The 14769-nt window shown below is 36.2% G+C and overlaps 3 protein-coding genes across 5 annotated transcripts; 2 read left to right on the top strand and 1 right to left on the bottom strand.

Annotated features, from left to right (window-relative positions):
* LOC113763663 (nucleolar GTP-binding protein 1) lies at positions 1–7249 on the top strand. 2 transcript variants are annotated; one of them, XM_027307549.1, is made up of 13 exons: positions 1–48; positions 500–620; positions 723–787; positions 900–1013; positions 1129–1203; positions 1708–1746; positions 1824–1895; positions 2705–2818; positions 4009–4080; positions 4167–4203; positions 5211–5323; positions 6071–6277; positions 6512–7249. In XM_027307549.1, the coding sequence occupies exons 2-13, from the start codon at positions 551–553 to the stop codon at positions 6593–6595; spliced, it is 1062 nt and encodes a 353-aa protein (XP_027163350.1). In that variant the 5' UTR covers positions 1–48; positions 500–550; the 3' UTR covers positions 6596–7249. The 2 variants fall into 2 exon arrangements, with proteins under 2 accessions (XP_027163350.1, XP_027163352.1); XM_027307551.1 differs by lacking the exon at positions 1–48 and having other exon boundaries at positions 530–620; positions 703–787.
* Positions 7250–7389: 140 nt separating this feature from the next.
* LOC113753926 (phosphatidylinositol N-acetylglucosaminyltransferase subunit P) lies at positions 7390–11113 on the bottom strand. 2 transcript variants are annotated; one of them, XM_027298213.1, is made up of 5 exons: positions 11014–11113; positions 10499–10772; positions 9253–9325; positions 8460–8578; positions 7390–8123 (listed from the first exon to the last, which is right to left on the bottom strand). In XM_027298213.1, exons 2-5 carry the CDS (start codon positions 10683–10685, stop codon positions 7996–7998), a joined length of 507 nt encoding a protein of 168 aa, XP_027154014.1. In that variant the 5' UTR covers positions 10686–10772; positions 11014–11113; the 3' UTR covers positions 7390–7995. The 2 variants fall into 2 exon arrangements, with proteins under 2 accessions (XP_027154014.1, XP_027154009.1); XM_027298208.1 differs by having other exon boundaries at positions 10499–10778.
* Positions 11114–11978: 865 nt separating this feature from the next.
* On the top strand, positions 11979–13976 carry LOC113753915 (sister chromatid cohesion protein DCC1). The gene is made up of 4 exons (XM_027298196.1): positions 11979–12071; positions 12350–12589; positions 12687–13616; positions 13712–13976. The coding sequence occupies exons 2-4, from the start codon at positions 12411–12413 to the stop codon at positions 13812–13814; spliced, it is 1212 nt and encodes a 403-aa protein (XP_027153997.1). The 5' UTR covers positions 11979–12071; positions 12350–12410; the 3' UTR covers positions 13815–13976.
* The last annotated feature ends 793 nt before the right edge of the window (positions 13977–14769 follow it).

Raw genomic sequence — 14769 nt, forward strand, 5'->3', positions numbered from 1 at the left:
GGAAGCTATGTACCATCTGCAGACGCAAGCCAGAAAACTGAAGCAAAGGTACTTGCTTTGTGAAAGATTATAGATTATCTTCTAGAAAGAAATAATGAACTTCAATCAAGTTTTTGCTTTAGTTTTGACTTTAGTCGTATTCATCATATTTGTTTGGTTTAATTTGTTACGGATAGGTGGGATGTTGTAGAAGGCCAATCAAACTCTAGCAAGTCATATAGGCTTCATGGGGGGGGATTTAATTGTACAGGAAAATTAATCACGTGACAGATAGCGAGCTTTTCTGCATATCTGGCGCTAATAGAGATTAAGGTTTTGATATTCCTCAATGGGGTTTCAGGAGCTCTCTTGTTGTTCTTCTAATGTTTATCTTTTTTAAACATTGGAATTGGAGCTTGTTGGTCCTCTTCTTTTCACTTTCTGGCAACTCTCAATTAATAACTTTTGATATTTGGATCCATCCATGTGTTAATTGTGTATTTTCGCTTTCCCTTGTTAGGAAAAAGCATCAACTACAGCTGAAACAGTTGGTGCATTCCAAAAGCTTCCGATGGTGATGCCATCAGTTGATATACTATATTCTGCACTGCGGAAGGCAAAGAGGGTTTCACCTACAAAGGGTAATGAATTGTTTTTTCATTATTCAATGCTGAACTGCTAGGTCGTGTTTGGATTCACATTGTTTGACAATAGCAACTGTAGTTTGCTTTAAATGTTCATAGGCATTGCTAATGTTGCAAAGCGAGAAAGAAATCGAGGTGCAAAGCAGCTTGATGCATTAATGAAGGTGATTTCTCAAATACAATAATTTCCCCCCACTTCAGTTGTTTTATCTTAATTTGTAACCCTGTTCACAAAAAAAAAAAAGAGTTAAATGCTTTTGTCTTTTCTAACCGTAGGAACTAGCCATTCCTTTGAGAACTTATATAGAAGACTTCCCGAACAAGAAATATTTGCATCCATATGAGAAATCACTTGTTGAGTTAACACTTGGGGATGGAAACTACGAAGAGGTAACTTCTTAGATATATGTTTTCATGATTAAAGCATGAGAGTTGATATTTCACTTTTCATGGTACTTTGACCATTATATTTGGGTTCTCATCTTTAGCCTGTTTCTCTGCTTAGGTGTTGGGAAAGGTTGAAGCTTTGAGGAAGAAGGTGGTTTCAGTTGGAAAGGAACATGCTTCAATTTGTGCTAAGGTAGAGATGTGGTTCTTTTAAACAAACAGCTTTTATGCAATATGCTTAGAGGTCTTCAATTTTCTTTCTACCTATCAAGGTTAAACAATAATTTGCCTTCTGCAATTGTCAAACTTCTTGTTTGAACATAGATTATGTCCATCTCAATTATATATAGGAGAATGTCCAATTTTTTTACTATTTGACTCCTAGATCATCTACTCAGTGGAGAAGTGAATCTTCTGTAACATCCTAGCACATGTTAGTCACCCAAATAATTCCTATGTTTTCTTTCAAGTTTTTAACTAGTGAGTTCTGACAGCTATAGGTACTCATGCAAGGAGCTTGATTAATTAAGCTGATTAATAATTATTGGTGATACACGGGAACAATAGTAATTGAACCTGCAAAGACATGTTTCTTTTTGTTTGTTTGCTAAGTTAATCTTGTATCCATGCTTCCTTTTTTGCCCGTTTTACTTGCTCAAAAGGTCATATGACCATTATTTTCATGAATTTCTGGCAGTCTTTATCAAAACGGGAAGCTGGAGAAAGATTGAGTGAGGTAAGCAACTACTGAGTTGCAGATGAACTCATTGTTCTGTAGTTTTCTTCCTTTTCCTGTACATGTTTAACTTGCAGGGCATGAAGAAACTCGAAGAAATCTTTCTTCGAGAGGGGAAAGTTGTTGACGAATTGTTAAACATTGCTAAGGTACTAAAGGAGGGCTCTTATTCAAGGTTTATTTTTCTAGTTAATTTTTGACTTATGAACGCTATTGACAAGTCAGTAAATTTAACACAGCTATTGTTGATTCCTTGGTTGACTTCAAATGGATCTTAGTTGAATTATTTTCTTGTCAGTTTACTGTATCCACGAACTTATTTGTAGAGTTTGTTATCCAAGATTGCAAGACAATATCAGGTCATTTGCTACTTGACCGTAAAGAATTTATTTAAAACGGTTCATTGAATTATGGGTTAACTTTGGCTTCAAAAGTATTATTTTGCAGGTTGTAGCTGTAAACTTGATGAAATAGTTAATTTTCAAATTTATCAAATATATACGTCAGGCAAATGGCTGACAGTTATTTTTTAATGTGATCTTCACCATGCACCTTTCCGCATACTCTTGAATTTGATGCTGAACTATTTGTCCCTCCCAAGAATGTTAGACAAACATCAAACATTTGATGCATAATGTCCATGATAGGTTTTAATTGGGCTCAAGAATGTAGACAGTTCTGGGTTTTTCATGGACTTCTCTTTTGATACTTATTTTATGTACTCATTCGTGTTCTTCAGTTTGGGCCTTGTGTGTGTGTCAAATCAATACATTTAGAAATTTTGTCTTGGAAAAACTAACTTGTATCCAAGTGAATTTTTTCATGTGGATGTCCTTGACTGTAAACATTTCTTGTCAGTTTCTCATTTATATGAGACCTTATCTCCATTGGCCTCAAAATAGGTGGAGTTGTCTCTGCCAGTTTGCCTGCCATGTTTGACAATTGTCTAATGCTGCAGATTTTGCGAGCAATGCCAGTCGTTGATTTGGAAACGCCAACTCTCTGCCTTGTTGGAGCTCCTAATGTAGGAAAGTCATCCTTGGTCCGTCTACTTTCGACAGGGAAACCTGAGGTAGGCAATTGGTCCTGGTTTTATCTGTCTTTATCTATATAAATAATTAAATTCAGAAGTGGCAAGTAAGCAAAACTGACTGGAGTTTAGCTTGATTTGATGAAATGAAGTTTCTCTGATTTGAGTTGCTGTGGTTTTTGTTTTGGCTCAATCATGAATGTATGGAAACATCAAACTGTTGTTGGTTTCTTGACATCGTAAGCAGAATCTTGCCATGTATTGAAATGTCTTCCAAAAAATATACTTTGAGTTCAGATGCTCAGATAATCATGTTTTACTGTATTTCCAAGTTTATGTTTTCATAACAATGCACCTGATGACTATTGATGATAGTACAACATAATCCTGCCAGTGATCATAAAGAAATGCTATGAACTGGCTCGCTCTATTTGATCACGTTTGTGGCATGATTCTTCAAACATTAATCGGAATATTGCTCTTTGATATCTGGATGCTTGTTCATATCATTTTACAGCACTTTGTTCAATAACTTTTCTAGATTTTCATATCAAAAGTAGAGAAAAACAAATGTCAGCTTCTTTATGATATTTTCCACGAATATTGGAATTGGAATACTCTTATTGATAGAAAGAAACCCAGTTTTGAATTTTCACCAAAAAGAAATAAAAAATATTCTTCTTGTTATATAATTCTCATGTATGTGAATACGAATCCATTTTCTTCTTTCTCCGTAAGCAATCTTCTCATTTGTGATCAACATCTTTTGGAGTCTTAACGGATATATTTCTATGAAAAAAAAGAACGTCTTGTAGAAGTCTTTGCTAAGGATTTTCAAGCCAGTCTATGGTTGTTCAAGATCCTTTCATACATTATGTTAGGTATCAAGGAAAATCCATTCTGTATGTGTTTAAGATTTATTTTTGATAGCTGCAAACTAGAATGCAAGTTTTAAGAATGTCATAGCAAGGATTGAAAACTGGCAGTCAGATTTTCCTAACAAATGTCACTTTGTTGGATGAATGAAGCATGATTCCATCGGTATTCTCTGTTTGTACTTGTATCTGTTGTGAAGATTTGTTTGGATTCTACAATTACAACTGAAATATTGTTGAATTTTTGTTTTCATAATTGATTTTGGGTATTTTTCCTTTTATGCAGTTAACTTTATTTTAGAAGTGGTAATGAATCGTCTTTTTTATAAACTGTTTCTGATCCATTCATTTGTTCAGATTTGCAATTACCCTTTTACAACTAGGGGGATTCTGATGGGTCATATAACTTTCAGCTACCAGAATTTTCAGGTTTATTAGATCTTTTAAGGTGCAATTCTGTCTTTCTTCGTAAGTTTCTCTTCTATCATATTGTTCACTCCATGATTTGGTTTCAGGTGACAGACACCCCTGGGCTTCTGCGTAGACATGATGGTAATTAACTTATTTACTTTTTATACAATTGCCAGAGAGTGTTGCTGGTACTTGTAATTTTTCTTTGGTAATTCTTATTAAGCATATATTATTTAGTGGTATGTATGTGCATGTGAGCCATAGCTGTTCATTCTTGATGTAAGGATAAAGTGACCACCTAGGTTTGATGTTTCTAAGCTGATATTAATCAGAAAAACATTGGACTTCAGTTTCAATTTGGTAATCACCTTTTTAAGTGTGGTCATATTTGAGCTTTAGTAACCTGACATAAAGAAAGTCAAGTTGCATTTGCAATATTTCATGTCTGGGCTATTAGAAAGATTCACTGATACTATGGGCTTCTGTATGAGTGGAATCTATACTGGCACCTTTTGAACTATGGATTGCTTGTTGGACGTTAACAGCATTATGATAGTTTTTCAGATTTTCATTCCCATGTTGCAATATGTTGCAGAAGAGATCATTCTTAGACCTTGGACTCTTTACATCTAGAGTTGCTGAGTTGAGTATGGGCCTCCCAGCTTTGCTTGTATGTAGTACTTAAATTCACAGGATAAGCAACAAAGCCTTTTAATTTGAATTGGGTTGTCTACACAAACTTTTGTCCTAGGTGGAACTGTACTCACAGAATTGATATGATGTTCAAGGCTCTTTGAAACAGATGAAGTTTTAATTTTTTTTCCAATGACAAGTTTGCATTGCTGGGTGTGAGATGAAGTGTAGCATTATCTTTTTTTTCTTTTGTTAAATAGTAACACTAAGTTTGTGAGTTCTATTCATGTTGATGAATGAGAATTACTGGTCATGCTTTAAAATTGTTCAATGTCTTCAGTAGTTACTCATGTACGAAGATACTTCTTTAAACACCATTCTTGCTTTTAAATGCTTATGAACAAAAACAACAAAAATTGTGTTTGTAGTAGTCCAATAAAGTTTCTTTAGAGCTTAAAAAGAAAAAATTTTTGTTCTCAAGAATTACTTACATCTTTGTTTCCCTGAACCTGCAGAAGATAGGAACAACTTGGAAAAGTTGACACTTGCTGTCCTCTCTCATTTGCCGACTGCTGTACTATATGTTCATGATCTTTCTGGAGAATGTGGGACATCACCTTCTGATCAGGTATTTTATGCTTATGCTACCTATCATATTATCAAATATCTTGCTGGGCATTTGAGTTCTCTGAAGCATAAATGAGACTTTAGGTGAGTGCAACCATCTGTTATAGAGTCAATCATCCACTGCATGACACTTCACCCGAATATGAGTAGAATGAGTGTAATAGATGGAGAGGATTATATGATCCATAACCTTGTTAATGTTCAGAGACTGGTAGGCTGTTGTTTATCCCCTGCCTTTAATGCTCTTTTCTTGGTGAATGCAGTATGTAAACATTAATCAGTGTTGAACCAAAATGCAAGTCTTCTATGGTATCATGGCATAGAGGTTATGTAGTCTCCATGAATATATGCATTAAATAATGATCCAGTAGATGAAAAACAAGGGGCATTATATTTCTTTGGTTATGAAGCATTAGAGTCTTATCATATATGCAAATGTTGATGCTGTTTGCGAATATGGACCTCCAACTACTTCTGTTCAAACGTGCAGCATGTATTTCAGACATTTCAGAACAACATTAGGGAGTCAATATAGTGTTTAACGTTTGTTCATTTTTATGTATTTGGGAGTACAATTATTGAATTGTATTTAGTTTTTGTAGCAGGGTACGAAGTTCAAAAACTTACGTCTACATGAATAAAGTTTTGACTCAGATCTCACATTTCTCTGTGTGTGTTCTGTAGTGTAGCATAGCCCTCTATATTTACATGGTAAAGTTATTTGTTTTCATCATATTTGCTTATGCAGTTTGTCATCTATAAGGAAATAAGGGAAAGGTTTAGCAACCATCTTTGGCTTGATGTTTTGTCCAAATGTGATTTGCTGGAAGAATCTCCTGTTGTCTACGTTACAGAAGATGTTAATTGTGATGATTATGAGCTGGCTAAATATCGGAAAATGGGACCTGATGGAGCCTTGTGCGTGTCAGTGAAGAGTGAAATGGGACTTGATGAGGTAATCTTCTGGTCTTCTTTTATATGCAGCTCTATGTTAACTGAGAAGTTAGAGAACTCTTGAAACCATATGGGTATTTGGCCCTGAATCATGGTTTTTCTTCTCGTTTACGCTTCTTTAACAGTTGTAAAAGGCCACCCGTCCTTTCCTTTTTGGGCTGTATTAGATTTCTAAAATGAAGTTAGCTTTCTCGTATCTGGGATTCAATTCTGTTGCATTCTTTGCAATTTGCAGTTGAAGAGTAGAGTGCATAAGTTGCTGGGTTCTCAATTCATGAAGATAAAGGGCAATCAAGAAAAATTGGAAGTATGTGGGTGATCTAAATTTACGAAAGGCACAAGAATTGGGGAATCTCACAATCTCTGCAAGCAGTATTCTGGAATGAAGCATCTCAAGGGACCTGATAGTACACAAGGCAAAACAGTTGATATTTGATCTTTGTTGCTTGCAGATGCAGCCTGATACTTTGAAGCAAAATGCAGATTCAATGGTGATAAGAGGCTCCTTGGTGGCTTGGCTGATATTGGATGGAAGTTGTGCAAGTCCTCAATCCTATTTGATTGACAGCATATCCACAGTTTCAGCTTTAGGTATTCATCAATTTCTACGGCTTCAAGAAGCGATTTGTTTCTCCTCTTTTCTACCTGGTTGTTCTGCCTCCAATGCTTATTAATGCTCCCCTAGCCCTAACTGTATGAACCAGCATTCTTCTGGATTATGTCTACTTATTTAGTTGTGGTAGTGATCTTCTAACGCTACTGCAATTTGATTTCTCCCTAGAACTTGAAAAGCTTTGCAGTAGTTAGACGTGCAACTATCTATTTATTAACTGCTGAAGAATTTGCTGTATGCGTGATTAAGTGATCACGAGTTTCAATCTTTAAACCCTGACGGTGACATAGACCACAGTTGTCAGTTGTACTGATAGCTTTCTCAGGAGATCGAAACTTCAGTGATATTAAATATTGCTTATTTGCCAGAGTATCAAATTCCGCTAAAACTTGTACATTTTAGTTTTGACTGACTAGTTTCCTTGCTATGGTGAAATAAAAGGAATGAATATCAGACAGAACACTGCAAAATAATACCAGGTACCGTGGTAGATGCCAGTAGGAAACTAAATTATAATGTGCAGTGCATTTTCATCATCTGGAGTACTTGAGTAAACAGAAATCTATATACAATCCAAGTCAATCAAGTACTAATATTTAGCAAATACACATTCCACGCTACAAAAGATTGAAAGAGTTAAAGGGAAGATGATTTACTAGCTAACATTCATCAGCTTCCAAGACTGCTGACAATACCTTACCTGCTCCTAAAGGAAAAAAGCCTAAAACATTTACACCCATGCGAACAGCCATGAAAATAAAATGTCCCATGACTTCCACTTTCCTCCCCTGGATATAAACAAGGGAAATAGCAACACCTATAAATTTAACGGGAGTGGAAGCACCATAGATTGAATAACACAGAAAGGGATAGTGAAGGTGGCAGTGGCAGTTGCATCTAATTGGAACTTTTTGTGTGTAATACTACTGTCCAAATCGCATACTTAACCAAAATGTTGCGTTCATGTCACAGCGCTCTGATTCTTCAGATGACCTTGTTGTTTTTAAAATTTTTACCAAGCTACTAAACTAGGTGAATAACTCTCGTATGCGAATTATGCTCTAGATCAGCCCTGCATCCTTGAGATTTTATAGATCACGACAAGTTCACGAGAGTTGGTTAAATTTGTTAAACATGATGTTGTTAATCTTGTTGATGCCAATATCAGAAATGGGCTCAATTGGCTGCTCATCACCATCACAGACGCTGCTCAAAGGTTCTCTACTGAATTCATCTGCACAATGAAAGAGCAATAACAAGATCAAATTGACCAATAGAAGTTCCTTTTTCGACCCGATACATAGCCGTTCTGATACAGACCCAGAAAACAGATGGTGAGAGGCCTAAGAAACAGGCTAGGCTTTTTAACATTTTATTTTTATGGTACCTGTGTTGCAGCCATGCTAGCTTTTCTCATTAAATTTACATATCATATTCAATTCACCAACAATTTCACAAATAAAGGTAATATAACAACAGCATGCCATGAGCTCATAGTTAGCTCAATTCCAATGAAGAATTGAGCCGGTAAGGACTTGAAGAAGCATAGAAAAAGACAAGTCATAATTACCAAACATTGTACTGAAAGAAGTTGGAGGTGGCGTAGCCATGAAGTTCAGTCCAATGTAAAATCCAATTGCCAGTACTACCGTCACCATCAAATAAGCTGGCACAGCCAATGCCCAGTACCTGAAACGATCAATAGAACTTAGCTGTTTTGCTTTTGTCCTGAAGGTAAGACTGATATGGGACATGTACGCATAAATATGCATCAAGGAATTTGACTAAGGACAAGGTTTGAGCAGATGCACAAAATATAACATAAGAATGTAATCTAACATAAAAACTTGAGAAGACATGGCTACTAAAAGCTCTGGTGCAATCCTCGTCATATATACCAAAGGCATTTTGCTGGTAACAATTGAAATTTGAAAAAATGTATGAAATCTTCCTCTCATAAATGGCTACAGTATTCCAAGCTACAAATCCAAATGGCATCATCTAACTGAAGTTTACCATCTAAAAGTATGCATTCCACGTCATGGATTACCTGTTAAAAGTTAAGCAGGTAGATACTCAGTTTTCTGTGTTATTTCATTTCTTCCTTCTACTAAAATGTTATTTCAGACATCAAATCAGTTACAGCAAAACAAAGTAAGATACACCAAGTCTGTCACGATGGTGAACTAAAGATAGAAAATGTATGTGAAGCTTTAAAGTGTCATAACAAAGAGACTTCCAATGAGTTGTTTACATTCTAATTTAAATCATGCACTAAGAATTAGCATCAATACGTAACAGACAGGTAAACAGAATAGGAGCTCCAGGTTTAAGAAATGAGCCAATTTACCCAGCTTACTAACCTGCTTGGATAGTAGAAGATCCCAACAGAATGCAACCAATTTTCTGGAACATATGCCCACACCAAAAAGATAACTGCCCATGGAAAAATAAGAAATTCCATATTAGGCATTTAGCTGTAAAAAATCATATAAAAATCCCAGGACGATTTGTTTCTCCAAGATTTGAGCTTAAAGTTTAAGTGGAGAAATATAACATATCCAGTTCAGTTACAATCTCCCTGTATCAAAAAATTACATTAGAAATATAATGCCAGAGATATATTAATCAACCAACTTTAGTCCATTGACCAAAAATCCACCAAGATGCTACTCTATAAGACTTAAAAGAGTTCCTGATGTCTATAGTTTACACGCATGTTAGCCACCATTCTAGCAGTTTCCTTAAAACACACCTTTTCTAATAACAATTAACCTTAGAAGCAAGCAAGATAGTCCTATATCCTGCCTGCTTTCAACTGCTAAATTACAGCAACCTCCAATTTCTCTAAATGCTGAAATTGTGTTTATCTGTGCAGATTTTGATAAGAAAATACAAAGTCCAAAAAACAAAGAGAACCTCGGAAAAAACACTCCAAGAACACCAGACACGCCATTTACCATGAAAACCAATACACCAACCAATACCTAGCATATTGGTTTTTTTTTCCCCACATTGGCGTCCATACATTGAACATTCAAAGACATGAATTTGTGAAGTTGAAAGACTAATGAACTTATGTGAGAACACAACAAAAGAAAAACCAGATTGAACCCATTCTTGCTAAAACTGTCAACTTCAAGAACCAAGCACAAATTCTTCTCAGTGAATTCTATTTGGGCTGAAGTGAAATACAGTTAAAAGATCTTCCTTGTAATATTGGACAAATCATCTACAACATGATTACTTGTATTTCATCAATTTTCCCTTCACCTGGTGTATAAGAGCAGAACTATAAGATGAAAAAATTGCATCTTGGAACTTAGCTTCTCCAATATCACTTCTAATAAAAAATAAAAAATAATTCTTCCAGGTTAATTAAAATGACAGAAATGATCATCCTCGGATATTTGAAACATACAAAAATTGACAAACTAAGGTGCATCTCCCAAAGCTCCAATGAGAATGTCTTGTTCGTGCAGCAAAAATGCATGGGCAATTGAATAGAAGAAAACCATAGAGAAATCAAGATGTAAAATTTCTCAAAAGTACTTGAAGCCATCACAATTTTCGATTTAAAACAAAGGCGGGCTAAAAAAATAAGGCCACCTGTAGCAACAACAGTAGAAATGGAACCAACAAAACCATAAACTTCAGAGGGCTTGGGACCATGCTCCCCAGAGACACCAAATCCTGAAGCTTTGTCATCTGGATATGTAAAAGAACCAGTTGCCCTTCTGTTCCTGGAGAAGCTCAGAGTCCTTCTCGGACTATTTACTGAACGAGGATCCTCCATTTACTTTTTATGCTTCAGAAGATTCCACTACTCCACAGGCCACAATCCAACTTCAAGTCATTTTAGACCAGCCCAGATAACCCATTGCTGCAACTAAGCCATAAGCAACCATGATCAAACTACCACAGTGTAACCCACAGAATAAGCAGTGGAAAATAAAAACCAGTAGAAGGACTTAGCAGGATCATTCTAATTCATATGAAATGGCACCTACAAGATTCTGCCCCATTTGCACTTGGGCTATTCACCTATTAGTTCAACAGTCAATTTAATCTTGGCAGAAATTAACCGACCAAATCTACAGAGAAATTGGAAGAAGAAAACTTACCCAGCAAATTTTCCAAGTACAGGAAGAAAGAGCCGTGGCCGAAAGAAACTAGGAAAGAAATGTTGTGATTTTGCGGGGAATACCTTCGCGTCGTGCAGCAGCGTTGATGTCTAAAGGGAAGCGGGCTACGACGTCGTCTTTGAGATTAAAGCCTGCCGGCTTCTATTTCGTCTATAGGGACCTTGGAATCTTTAATTTGTAAAGGGCCTCCAAAATTTTCTGAATTCGTCCTTGTAACAACTCTCAATTCATGCTTTACAGGTTTGCCCCTAAATATTTTTTTGGTTTTCTAAATTGATTGATTTTATTGAAATATGTCTGCCTTCCTTCAATGTTCTCAATTCATCCTTGTAGCAACTCTCAATTCATTTTTTGCAGGCTTACCTCTAAATATTTTTTTTGATTTTTTAAATTCATTGATTCTATTAAAACACGTTTATCTTCTTACTTTTGCACATGCATTAGTATACAATTTAAATCCAAATGATCAATTGTATTATTATATATTTTTAATTTTCGTATATGTAACTGTAATACTGAACGTTTATATTCGATAGTATCCAATAATCAAATCTATTGATAGTCTATTCATAATTATTTTTTTGTATTATTACATTTGCATCTCATATAACAAAAGATGATTTAGTATAAGAACTATCGAATCAAGATTTGAAAGTATATCACGAGGACAAATCAAAAAAAATTCTTGGGGGAAGTGAGAAAGCTCTATTGATGAGGGGCATGTTTTAATTAACATATTTTCCAGAAAATCGAGTAGAGGGCCTCCCTGCTACTAACAAGGCAAATTTGGCGTGCGCATGAAAGAAAATTAGCTGCGAAGCAGGGTAAATGTTTCTGTTTTTGGCGGGAAAGTTTCTCCCATTCCACTTCCAGTTTTCATCTCTAACTCAACTTTTTTTTAATAATTTAAAGATACAGCCAACCAAACTCCACCGGCGGGCTTCGCCTTCGGCCACCTTTCTGAGCCGCCTCGGCCGCATCCCCGGCGGGAACCACCCATCTTCCACTTCCTACCAGTAATAATCTGATACCCTCAGGTAAACCAAGAATATAGTTCTAAAGCCACTATTAAATAATTAAAATTCATTACAGGGAAGCTCTATCTTTTGGCTGTGGCAGAATTCAAACAATTTTGATTATTATTTATGAATGTCATTAGCATATTGTACTAATTACCATGGCTTTTTATATGCTTAAATTGTTAATTTATTTAGCTGGAAATTAGTATTAATGCATGTGCTTAGGGCTAGAAAAATGCAAAATTTTACTCCATTAGAAGCAAGCGAGTTGATTGTTTCTGCTGCCTTTATGTTAGGTGCTGATAGATATAGCAATTATCGTTGATAAAATAATCCAGAAGTGGGGAGAAAGTGGATATGGAAACGGAAATGGAACTCAAAAATCGAAATGGCAGAGAAGGGGGAGCAGAAGTAGTATTAAATCTTCAACCACATTCCTCGATCTCTATTGCTTATCATCCGTTATTTGGTCCTCACGATGACCTAGTGCTCCTTGAGCTCGATGAGAAGCTCATTCCTGATATCCTCCAAGAAAGGTACCGTGCAATAACAGTTTTTCTAATCCTGTAGGATTCGATTAGTTTATTGTCATGATGTTTATTTTAATCCGTGCTGCTCTTTTTAAATTGTTAGAGTTACATTAAGAGGGCAACCTAATGAAGATGCAGTTCTTTGTACTTCATCAAAAACATATGCTGTAAAGTTTGTTGGGACGTCGAACTCTGTATTTCTTATGCCTCCTTCAGACCAATTTGCTTCACGTGAAAATGTGCAAGATTGCGATGAGAAAGATAGTGGGAAGATGATGGTTGCTTCTGTTCTTAAAGTTGCACCTGGTAATATGGAGCTTGTTGAAGTGGCTCCTAGATTAGATAAGCTTAAATTGCTTCTTTCTGAAAATCCGTACAGTTTTTATGAGGCTTCTCAAATGGAAGATTCTGAAGGAACGGAGAAAATTGATTTTGGCTTATACAGATGGGAGGATCTTGTTGACAGGATTCAAGCTAGTGACTCAGAACTTAGATCTGAATTAGAAGCTCTTTTTGCTGTGGAGGTCAACGGGTTTTGGAGAATCTTGGATGAGGATTATAAGGATGGGCTTCTGAACATGCTTTTGCACAATTCGGTACTGAATGATTGGTCTTTTGATGCACTTAGTGAAGATGATGTTGTGGCTGTGTTGGTAGCAGATGGATTTCCTTGCAATATCGCAAGGCACTGTTTGCAAATCTATGGTCATAGGGTGGACGGGGGAATTGGTGGTTCTTGTACTTGGAGATTGGATGAAACACGGGTCTGCGTGCATTTTGCTAGAAGAATCTTGAGAGGAGGAAAAATGAGGTTAGAAAATTTCATGGAGGAGTGGATGAAAAAGGTTCCAGAAGGGATGCATGCAAGATTTGACATGCTAGAAGGGGAGATTTTAACTGAAAAGCTTGCTATCGAGACTTGGATCTATGCATTTAGTGTATCTTCTCTGCCATCTACACCTGCTGAGCGTTTTTCCATTCTTTTTCAGGAGCGGCCAAAGTGGGAGTGGAAGGACCTTGATCCATATGTCAGGTCTAATTCTGTCTTTTATTAGTTCCTGCTATGATTATTGTACTCTAACCTACTGCTGGTTTTGTCCTAACATGTTAACTTTTGGTTGCTTATAGGGATCTAAAAGTGCCTGGACTTTCTTCAGAAAGTTTACTTCTCAAATACACCCGCAGAACTCAGCCAACCCTAGATGCGGAACCTATTTTTACTGCAAGATAATCTCGGCATTTGGTGCAATTGTTGTGACGGTTATGCAGGTTTCTATGCTATATAGATTTACCTGTTAACGTGAACATGAGAATAGATGTTGTCAGGTTTATCTTGCTTCTTAAAATTTGCCATACTTATTACATGTTTGATCTACACAATAATACCTCATTTGTGATTTATTGAAAATTGTAGATGTTTAGTTGTGTATGGAATTATGCTTGCACAGTGCTTCAGTAGCCGTAAAAAGGTTGACATTGATGGCCTGATGTTTTGTTGAGTTTGTTATTAACTGTCACTTCATTGACTATTTAAACAAACTTGAAATTTTAAAAATGTAGTTCAGAAACTGAAAGGTGGATTCCGTCCTTGTTTTTTGGACACTGGGTGATGAGTGGGTTCCTTGACTGAATTTTCATACTTGAAAATAAAACTTCAGGCCTTTATTTGATAAGAAATTTTGGTTGGAAGAAGTCCTTAACTTCCCATTTCCAAAGGGTATGCAAGGAAAAATGAAACTATATCTTGGTCTTTTTGGATGAGGATAGTTTACATGGAAATTTACATGAAGTGGAGAACACTTTGGAACATGAGGACTTTGCTTTTTGAAAGGAGAATGGAGAGCAACCATGATGTGGAGCACCGAGTTACATGTTACCAGTTTTCCGCAGAACTAAATAGAGGAGGATAAAAGTTTCAAATTTGTTTAAACTGCTGGGAGTGTCACGAGAGTATGCAAAACGTCAATTCTAATTTAGGGAGAGTGCAAAGTTGATTTGAATTTTGAGCGGGGCAGGAAGTTCTATAGGCAATACATCAGCATCTGACTTTCAGTGCCATCGACATATTGTTCCCATCCCCCCTAACTTCCTTTTGGAATAATAGTGTGCATCATAAAAAGGGTAATGCAGGAGGTTCTATCTATCTTTTGTTGAGTGGTCAGAACCTATATATTTTGGAAGATTAT

The sequence above is a fragment of the Coffea eugenioides genome, chromosome 2 (genome assembly GCF_003713205.1).
Source record: "Coffea eugenioides isolate CCC68of chromosome 2, Ceug_1.0, whole genome shotgun sequence".
In the NCBI taxonomy this organism is placed as follows: Eukaryota; Viridiplantae; Streptophyta; class Magnoliopsida; order Gentianales; family Rubiaceae; genus Coffea; species Coffea eugenioides.

What these genes read in the sequence shown, in the direction of transcription:
- LOC113763663 (XM_027307549.1), top strand. Translation starts at nt 551, where the DNA reads ATGGTGATGCCATCAGTTGATATACTATATTCTGCACTGCGGAAGGCA. An exon ending in CTGGAGAAAGATTGAGTGAG is followed by an intron (nt 1,747 to 1,823) that starts GTAAGCAACTAC and finishes TTTAACTTGCAG; the next exon opens with GGCATGAAGAAACTCGAAGA. An exon ending in GGACATCACCTTCTGATCAG is followed by an intron (nt 5,324 to 6,070) that starts GTATTTTATGCT and finishes TTGCTTATGCAG; the next exon opens with TTTGTCATCTATAAGGAAAT.
- LOC113753926 (XM_027298213.1), bottom strand. Translation starts at nt 10,685, where the DNA reads ATGGAGGATCCTCGTTCAGTAAATAGTCCGAGAAGGACTCTGAGCTTC. An exon ending in TTCTACTGTTGTTGCTACAG is followed by an intron (nt 9,326 to 10,498) that starts GTGGCCTTATTT and finishes TTCCATGGGCAG; the next exon opens with TTATCTTTTTGGTGTGGGCA. An exon ending in ATCTTCTACTATCCAAGCAG is followed by an intron (nt 8,579 to 9,252) that starts GTTAGTAAGCTG and finishes TGATCGTTTCAG; the next exon opens with GTACTGGGCATTGGCTGTGC.
- LOC113753915 (XM_027298196.1), top strand. Translation starts at nt 12,411, where the DNA reads ATGGAAACGGAAATGGAACTCAAAAATCGAAATGGCAGAGAAGGGGGA. An exon ending in CCTGATATCCTCCAAGAAAG is followed by an intron (nt 12,590 to 12,686) that starts GTACCGTGCAAT and finishes TTAAATTGTTAG; the next exon opens with AGTTACATTAAGAGGGCAAC. An exon ending in GACCTTGATCCATATGTCAG is followed by an intron (nt 13,617 to 13,711) that starts GTCTAATTCTGT and finishes GGTTGCTTATAG; the next exon opens with GGATCTAAAAGTGCCTGGAC.